This window comes from Chelonoidis abingdonii, chromosome 11, assembly GCF_003597395.2.
Source record: "Chelonoidis abingdonii isolate Lonesome George chromosome 11, CheloAbing_2.0, whole genome shotgun sequence".
NCBI lineage: Eukaryota > Metazoa > Chordata > Testudines > Testudinidae > Chelonoidis > Chelonoidis abingdonii.
Window position 1 is genome coordinate 48204672 of NC_133779.1, and position 9410 is coordinate 48214081.

At 47.3% G+C, this 9410-nt stretch overlaps 1 protein-coding gene across 1 annotated transcript; it reads left to right on the forward strand.

Annotated features, from left to right (window-relative positions):
- Nucleotides 1–1530: 1530 nt before the first annotated feature.
- Nucleotides 1531–5672, forward strand: LAMTOR2 (late endosomal/lysosomal adaptor, MAPK and MTOR activator 2). Its single transcript, XM_032792131.2, has 4 exons — nt 1531–1669; nt 2679–2841; nt 3846–3935; nt 5385–5672. The coding sequence occupies exons 1-4, from the start codon at nt 1602–1604 to the stop codon at nt 5439–5441; spliced, it is 378 nt and encodes a 125-aa protein (XP_032648022.1). The 5' UTR covers nt 1531–1601; the 3' UTR covers nt 5442–5672.
- The last annotated feature ends 3738 nt before the right edge of the window (nt 5673–9410 follow it).

Consider the following 9410-nt stretch of genomic DNA (forward strand, 5'->3'; position numbering starts at 1 on the left):
TTATATTGTGGGAACAATGTTGTTAAAGCAGAGTTTGTGTGAAGCTAGTTCCCTTTCCTCCCCACCCCAATTCCCTGATATTCAGCATTCTCGATTGGGGACAGACTTTGTCAAAGTGGCTAGCTTCTGCTGGGATACTTATAGCTAGACTTATGAAAGTCATGAAGTCTTTGGAGTGATACAGCATTGATCCTGGTGCATGACTGAAGCTCTGAGGTGTTACTGTAATGTGTGTGTGCCTGTGTCCAGCCCAGCTGAGCTCTTCTATTTTTTAAAAAAAAGTCACCATTTGGGTATAAAATGGGATGTGTGTGCCTCTGGAAACCTGAAGAAGGGCACTGCATTTTTATTGTCTGCCCTCTCCCTCCTCCCCCCCCCCCCCTTGATCATGGTGGTGGAGTGAAAACTGCTGTACCTCTGTTTTGCAAGAAATGTGACCAGCAGTAACCTGCTGCCTCATAGACTGACAGGTGCCCTTGCATAGATCCAAAATTCTCTGCTGTTAAAAGGTGCAGTGCTAAGAAGACAAAAGTTATAACTGTTTCCCAGTTAACTTATCCAGCCACCTAGGCTTTTCTTCCACTAGTCCCACAGGATTTTGGAGTACCTGGGGTAGTAGTGGGGAAAATTTATAAGCTGATGGGACAGCAGTAGGGAAAATGGCATGGATGAGGCAACAGTGTTACCCCCAAATGATTGAAATCATGAGTTAGTCCCCCCCCCCCCCCGAAAGCTATAATATTGGCTTAAGCACAAGCTCTTCCAAAAATAACATGCATTTTTCCCCCATGAGTCTTCAGCTGTCATGCTTGTAAGTTTTTCTTTGCAACTGCAATGTTAACAAACTGTAGGGTTTTTTCTGTGGGTTTTTTGTTGGTTTTGTTTTTTTTTTAATCATAAGCCTCACCATATTTGGTGCAAGCTCCTGGAGTCACGTGAGAATCACACATAGATATGGATTTCATGGTTCTGGAAAAAACCTTGAAAATGTGACCAGGGTGTTCCTAAAGGCGCAAAACACAGAAAACAAATAAAAAGAACCCAAAATCTATTATAACTTCTCGGTGTCTGGCCCATGAGTTTCTTTCTTTCTTTTTCTTTTTTTAAATGCTTGGGATTTGCTATGTGGCAAACATGAAGGCTAGAAACTTTGCTTTAATAAAAGCTCAGATTCACCTGACTCCAGGAGCTGCGGATAGTTGTTTTTTTGTTTTGTTTTTAAAAACCAAATAGTGTGAGTTTCCTCTGTGATCACAGTGTTAACTATTTGTAGCATGTATGTCAGTAAATGCTATGTTTGTTTCCTGTAATGAGATTACAGGAGATCACATACTGCTGTGCGAAGTGCTAAGGATTGGACTCCTTTGGTGTATATCACAAGGTGTATGTGTGTAACATACAAAGAAATTACACAGCAATCTGTGTGAATGCAATGCCATGTCCTTCCACATAGGCCTGACTATGCAAAGAACTGGGCAGGAACTACAACTCCCAGCATGCTCTGGGCTGAGGTCCCCCGCCTGGGTTGATCAGCTGATGGGGAAGTAGGCTGAGCTGTGTGTTTCCACCACTGCAGGCAGGAGAGACGGTCTGTTGCGACCATGCTGCGCCCCAAGGCCCTTACCCAGGTTCTGAGCCAGGCCAACACTGGAGGGGTCCAGAGCACCCTGTGAGTATAAAGGTGTTTGGGGGAGGAGGGTGGGGTGGCTGGGTAGGGGTCAGTGAGCCCTCACCCTAAAGTATTGTGGCCAGATCAGTGGTCCTGCTAAGGATTAGTGCCCCCAGGTGCAAATGGGCTTCCCATCTCCTCCTCTCCTGCCCCGCCCCCCCCCCCGATAACCTGGTAGGAGCAGGGACATCTCAGTGTCTGCCCCTACACACACAAGGAATTGTGCAGTACAACCTACCTGAAAGCTGTGGGGAGGAGTGGGCAGCCCAGTGCACCCCAATAAGGAATACTCACCTCCCCACCAAAAGGCATTGTAGGGAGGGGGCTTGGGGAACAGATTACTAGCGTTCCCCCTGTTGAGGGACACCATTGCAGCGCACTTTGGTATCATTGCATGGCAGTCGCCTGTGTTCCTTGCTTAGGCCAGTCATGGTGGGAGTTGCATGAGGGCAGCTACACCAGTGCAAAGAAATGGGAGAGGGTAACAGTGGGATCTGTGTAAATACTGTGTTTAATACACCCTTTCCCACTGTAGACAGGGCTGGAGTTTGAGGGTGGGCAGAGCTCCAGACACATGAGAACTAGGGGTGGGGAATCCTGAGCTTGCACAAGTGCTGTGGCTGAATCCAGAGAAATATCCACTAGATAGTAAAAAATTGGGGGGTCCATTCCCCCTTAACTCCTTCCTAGTAGCTGCACACATGGAAAAAGAGCACCCCTGCTAGGGAGGAAGGATGGTTTGGTGCATAAAGGAAAAGCTCTGCCACTGCCTCCCAGTCTAACCTTGGGCCTGTCACTTCACCTTGAGCCTCAGATTCCTTCTCAGTAAAATGAGAGTGAGACCTGCCTCAGAGGGGGTGTCAGGAGGGTCAGTACATGATCTATCTGATCAGGTATTAAGGCGATGGAGCATCATAAAAACCCCTATGAATAAAGTCCATGCCTAAGCAGACATGGTGTAAAGCCTTGTGGGCGTTTGGCTCAAATTCTCCTCCTCTCTCCTTTGTAGGCTTCTGAACAATGAGGGGTCTCTGCTCGCATATTCTGGTTATGGAGACACAGATGCCAGGGTCACTGCGGCCATTGCCAGTAACATTTGGGTGGCCTATGACAAGAACGGTCACCAGGCTTTCAACGAGGACAATCTGAAATTCATCCTTATGGACTGCATGGTATATGGGGGGGTGGAAGGGAGGGAGGAATGGGGCAAGGGCTGCATTCCCATACAGAAGGCTGAGTTTCTCTGCAGGAGGGGAGGAATGCTGCTGCAGGTCTCTCCTCGTCCCAGTTTAACCCATAGATCCCTGAAACAGGTGTGGAACTGGAACACAAGACTACAGACTCCTGTTCCCAGCTCTGCCACTGACTCACATTGGGCAACTGCCTCTTTCTGCCTCAGTTTCCCCAGGTGTAAAACAAGGCTAATAGCTGCGTCGTGGAGTGGATGCTGAAATTAAGTGCTCTGAGATCCTGTAATGGAAGGTGCTATAACAAGGGTTCTCAAACTGGGGGTCGGGACCCCTCAGGGGGTCATGAGGTTATTACATGGGGGATTGCGAGCTGTCAGCTTTCACCCCAAATCCCACTTTGCATCCAGCTTTTATAGTGGTCTTAAATATATTTAAAAAGTGTTTTTAATTTATAAGGGGGGGTCATACTCAGAGGCTTGCTGTGTGAAAAGGGTCACCAGTACAATAGTCTGAGAATCACTGTGCTATAAGAATGCAAGTTATCTAAAGCCAAAACTTTACGAAGGTTGCCATTCCCCTCTCCCCACCCCCACACAGTTGAAAGGACTTATTTCAGAGCAAATGCCTTGCTTTTCAAGAATGACCTAGATTTCCAAGGGTGACTGGACAGTCTGGCTGGATAACACTGTACAGTTGTTTTGAGCACCTCGTGCAGGGCAGTAGGAATGTGGTCCCTAGCTCTGATCTACTCTGGCATCAGTAGCTCTCTCAGCCACTGGAGTCTCCAGTGTTACAGAGGGTTTCTCAGGTCACCCAGTAGGCCAGTGGCAGAACTTGGAAGAGAATCCATGTCCCCAGTATCTTGACTCTAAAAGCAGAAGGTCAAAATGGCTATTCTAGGGCACCCATGGACCCTGGGACATGGGGTGTGAGGGCAGAATTCTGCAAACCTATCAATCAAATGCATTTTTCTTCCCCCTCTGCAGGAGGGCCGTGTTGCTATCACCCGGGTGGCGAATCTCTTGCTGTGCATGTATGCAAAAGAGACCGTTGGATTTGGGATGCTGAAAGCCAAGGTGATGCTGAGCTGACGGATCACATCTGAGGGGAGGGCAGGGGCTGCTGGTAGCAGGCTGTGTAGCTGCAGTTTGAAAAGTGGATTAGTGAGCGCTGCATAGGATGAGCAGATCTCTAACTAATGTTGGGGCGGGGGGAGTTTATAGAATGGCATTTTGTGGGGGGGAGGGGGAGAACCTAGATGAAGTTTTGGGGAACCAAAGGGCCTGTCATAGCTTTCCTACTCAGTTCTTAACCTTAGAGTTCAGAAAATAAGATGCTAGCATGAAACCTCCAAGCTTAATCACCAGCTTAGATCTGATATCGCTGCCACCAGACAGGAATTTCAGTGCCTGCCTCACTCTGGTCTCCCCAAACACTTCACCGGGGGGACCCCAAGACTCAGATGCCCTGAGTCTCACACAAAAGGGAAATAACCCACTTCCTTCTCCCTCTTTACTCCTCCCAGGCTTCCCCCTCCTGGGTACCCTGGAAGATTACTGTACTTAAACTCCTTGAATTACAAAACAGAGAGCAATTCACCTTCCCCCCCTCCTTCTTTTCTCCCACCAATTCCCTGGTGAGCGTGTAGGCTCAATCCCCGAACCCCACTAGGAAAAATCCAACAGGTCTTAAAAGAAAAGCTTTATATAAAAAGAAAGAAAAAGACATAAAAAGGGTCTCTGTATCAAGGTGACAATATACAGGGCTATTGCTTAAAAGAAAACATGAATAAACAGCCTTATTCAAAAAGAGATACAATTTAAAACATTCCAGCAACTACACACATGTAAATACAAAAACAATATAAAAACCTGTATTGTCTTATACCTGTACTTACAACTGGGAAACAGAAGATTAGAAAGGATCTCTCTACCTTCAGGCTTTCTCAGAGCCAAGAGAGCACTAGAACAGAATAAAGAACACACACCCAAAAACTTCCCTCCCTGAGCTTTGAAAAATCCAATTTCCTGATTGGTCCTCTGGTCAGGTGTTTGGTTCCCTTTGTTAACCCTTTACAGGCAAAAGAAACATTAACCCTTAGCTATCCGTTTATGACAGGGCCTCATTCTCACTTTCCCCAAAGGCCCCTTAACCCCAATCTAGAAAAGGGGGAGCCTAACATTGGGAACAAAGTACCCTTACATTTTAAGGCCTCTGTACACTACCAGAGCTTAGTGAAAGTGGGATCCGTGGTGTATAGCAGCGATTTTATAACAGCCTACAAAATCTATGTGACTTCTGGGCAGGGCCTGGGTTGTCTTTTGTGTTTGTACAGCACCTAGCGCAACAGTCCCAATTCTGGGCCACTGTACCCCCAGGCAAGCTGTTTGCCTCAGTTTCCTTGCTGCAAAATTGGATAATATTTCCCTACCTCTGAGCAGTTCGGCTGTAGTCAAGGCTGAGTGCAGCTTATTACTCATTCACTAATGCTCGTCTAACTGTGCTATATAATAATCTGTGCCCAGGCCCAGGCCCTTGTCCAGTATTTGGAAGAACCTCTCACACAAGTGGCAGCATCCTGAACAAACTACGGCGGGGCAAAGTGGAGGATGAATGAGGCCATCACAGCTCAGGGGCAAAGAACCCTCCCCCCAAAAGCTCTTACAACGGAGAACCGGTGAAGTGGGCACGTGAATGGTTCCATAGGCAATCCAGGCATTGGCATCACACTGAAAACTACCTGCCAGCAGTGGAGGGCACTTGGGGCTTTTTTTTATATATAGTTAAAAAGAAAAATAAAACTGAGTATTTAACACTTGAGTCCTGTCTTGCCTCTTTCAGATGAGGAAGGGGCCTGAGACTTTCATCCTGGGGCTTGTCTACACTTGAAACGCTACAGCTGCGCCACTGCAGAGCAGACACTACGTATGCCGATGGACAGGATTCTCCTGTCATCATAGCGTTCTTCGGTCGACCTAGTGCTGGCTACGCCAGGGTTAGGTTGGCTTAATTACATCACTCAGGGGTGCAGCTGGGTTGTCTTAAGTTTTTAGCTTAGACCAGATTCGAGAGGTTAAAAAGAACTGGAAAGGAGTGTGTGGATGGAGCGGGTGGTTAGGACAAAGAGAGGTGCCTGGGGCTGTACAAGAGCTGGGTCAGAAACAGGTCTCCTCTCCTATGATGACATTCAAAACTTTTCCGATCACAAATTGGGATGGAAAAGTTAAAAATCTTGCAAGTTGCTGTGAACTGAAATCTCCAAACAAATTTCAATTGGGGCAATGGTAACATTTTGTCTATTTCAACCTTTATTTATTTTACTATGTTAACTTTTGCAGCAGTCACTTTGACTCAAACAGAACTTTTCATTTACGGGGATGGGGAAGGCAAAATGGAGCATCCTGACCCCTCTGAAACTCTTCTCAGAATTCTTTTGAAGTGAGATTTGGCCCAATCAACCTTTTCCCCACAATTTGTCTTTGATAAATGGGCATTTTTGTGATTTTTTGAGAACTCATGACCAGCTCTAGTCTACACCGGTGGCTCTCAGCCTTTTCAGACAACTGTCCCCCTTTCAGGAGTCTGATTTGTCTTGTGTACCCCCAAGTTTCACCTCACTTAAACTACAAGCTTACAGAACTCAGACATAAAAACCCGGAAGTGTCACAGCTCACTATTGCTGAAAAATTGCTGATTTTTCTCCTCTTTACCATATACTTATAAAATAAATAACTTGGAATATAAATATTTATACTTACATTTCATTGTACAGTATACAATGACTTGTTTATACTGCTCTATATGAAATTTTAGTTTGCATTGACTTTGCGAGTGCTTTTTATATAGCCTGTTGTAAAACTAGGCAAATATCTAGATGAGTTGAGGTACTCCCTGCAAGACCTCCGTGTACTTCCGGGGTTGCGTGTCTCCCTGGTTGAGAACCACTGGTCTACACACTCTTGTTCTGGTATGCAAACAAGGGCACATGTCTCAGGCCTGATCTAAACCTAGGCTGGGCTCCTACAGAGGCTGTGTCCTGAAGCCACAGGCTGATGGATGTATCAGCATATTGTGGATGGGGGCTGCAGTCTGACAAGGGTGGTGTAACAGCTGAGGCTGTCAATCTGGAGCTCCACCTCCACCCAGCCTCAGAGCAGCATCCTGCATGTGATCCTAGGCTGTGTCCAGCGGAAGCAGTGACTGGATGGGGTAGCCTGGCTCAGCCAACGGGACAGATTTCGGCTGTGTCCCTCTTGAGTGATAGTGGCGTTAATACATTTTTTTTAACAAGGTGCAGGCTACAGCTGCCTGGAGCCCAGACTGCTTTCCCACCACCACTTAGCTGGATCTTTAAATTAGCTTTGCCTATGCTAAGGCCCCTAAGGTGTTCACTTTGGTCTAAACTCTCCCCTTTGCAGAAAGCCAGCACGAAGCCGACTTCGTGAGTGCAGGGAAACCAGCATAAGGTGAAGTGCTGGATAAGGAGTCCTGGGGTCTATTCCCAGCACTGCCACTGACTTGTCTGGGTGATATTGGGCAAGTAACTTCCCCTCTCTGTTCCTGATTTCCCCTCCCACCTTCTCTATTTTAATTGCAAGCTCTCTGGGGCCAGGCTTCCCCTTGCTATGTTTCATTATATACTCTAGCACACTGGGGCTCAGATCTTGGTTGGTGCCTCTGGGTATTCCTGTAATACATAGACCTATGTGCCACAATCTCACAAGTATTCCCCTATACCTTTAACCCACTGTATAATTAGACTTTGGAACTCTCTGCCACAAGATCATACAGAGGGCAAGAAATTAGCAAAGAGGGACTACGATTACATAGGTTCTTGTACTGAGGTCATCACTGTAGTAACTGTGCTCTAGTACATTAAGCAGCCTGACTAATGTCACGCACAAGAGGATCAGTTAGACTAGTGAAGACGGATCAAGCCCATCTACAGTGCAAACCCTTAGCCTCAAGGCTTCAATCAGTCTCTAACAATGAGGGAGTTGGAGGAGAACTTCAAGGGGCTGGGAGCAGATTATCCCATAGCTGCCCATTTGTGGGGGAGAAAGTTGCTTCTTGCATCTTCCCCTGATGTAGCTGGTGTTGGCCATTGCTGGAGGTGGATTTTTGAACAAGTTGACCTGGAGCAGGGAGTTAACTCGTGTGAGGATTCAGGGGTTGCTGTGATGTCCAGTTTTTCCCTCTGTTGCTCACACGATGGCAGCAGAGGATAAGGAACACAACTTTCATTTTCTAACACAAAACGCAGATTCTGCTGCCAGTAACGCTGGTGTAAATCTGGAGCGAGTTGCTGGCATCCCTCTCAATTTACACCCATGTAACCGACAGCAGAAATGGATTCGGAGCTTCCGCTCTTGGAGATACCCGTTCCCTCCCAGCATGATTCTGTAAATCCAGCTGCTGGAGGAGCTGTGCACACTAATATCTGATTCTTCTCTTGCTTACATCAGCGTAAATGGAGTTGGTCCTGATCTACACCAGCAGCTGGAAAATCTGGCCTGGTGCTTTTTAAAGTGAAACTAGCAAATTAATCTAGCGCTGTGCTCAGGCTGCAGGCTTGGGTCACGCCAAGGACATCAGGGGTATATTCTGTCTGTCCTGTCTGACACAAGACTATATCAATACCTTTTAGTTCACACCAGCGGGGTCTACACAGGGCAGATCAAGTGCAACACATGAGACCACTCACCAATTCACACAACCTGTCCCACCTCCCCCCATTCCCTCTTGTCAGTACAAATGATTGGACATAGAAGGACATTTGTTACCTGGGAGCTAAGGGGGAGGCAGTGTGGCCTAGTGAATAGTGCACTGAACATGGAGTCAGGAGCCATGAATTCTATTCCTGCCTCTGGCTTGCTGGGTGACCGTGGGCAAGTCACTTGCCTGCTCTGTGCCTCGGTTTCCCTGTCTGTAAAATGGGAATAATGGTACTGACCTCCTTTGTACAGCACTTTGAGATTGGCAGGAGAAAAAGATGAGCTACAGAGGGAAAAGCTGGCCCAAGTGAGGCTAATGAGAGCTTTGCCAAGCACTGCAGTGGAGCCTGTTGCCTGAGCAGTGTAAAAGGGCCTTAGTGCAACTGAGAATCAGCCCACGGGACTTTGTGTCACACCCGCTGCATGGGCATTAAATGGCTTGTTGGGGTGTAGCATCAGTGCTGTGCCACGTTAATCTCCTAATGCATCTGGTTTCTCCTGCTTGAGCCTGGCCTCTCCCATCCCTATTGAATTTTCACCTGCATCTGTGGGCAGCAGCATTAGCACACACAGCTTTCCACCCACCAGTAAAGAGGTGCGGTCCCAGTCACAGAACAAGGCCTTTGTTGGCTCTGTCACACCCCCTCCCTTCCCTAAGATCCTATGGTGGAGTCTTTTGCAGCCACTGCTCTGAGGACCCAGCTGTCTGGATTGCAGTGGCTTTAGAACAGAATACCAGGGTTGGAAGGAACCTCAGGAGGTATCTAGTCCAACCCCCTGCTCAAAGCAGGACCAATCCCCAAACAGATTTTTGCCCCAGATCCCTAAATGGCCTCC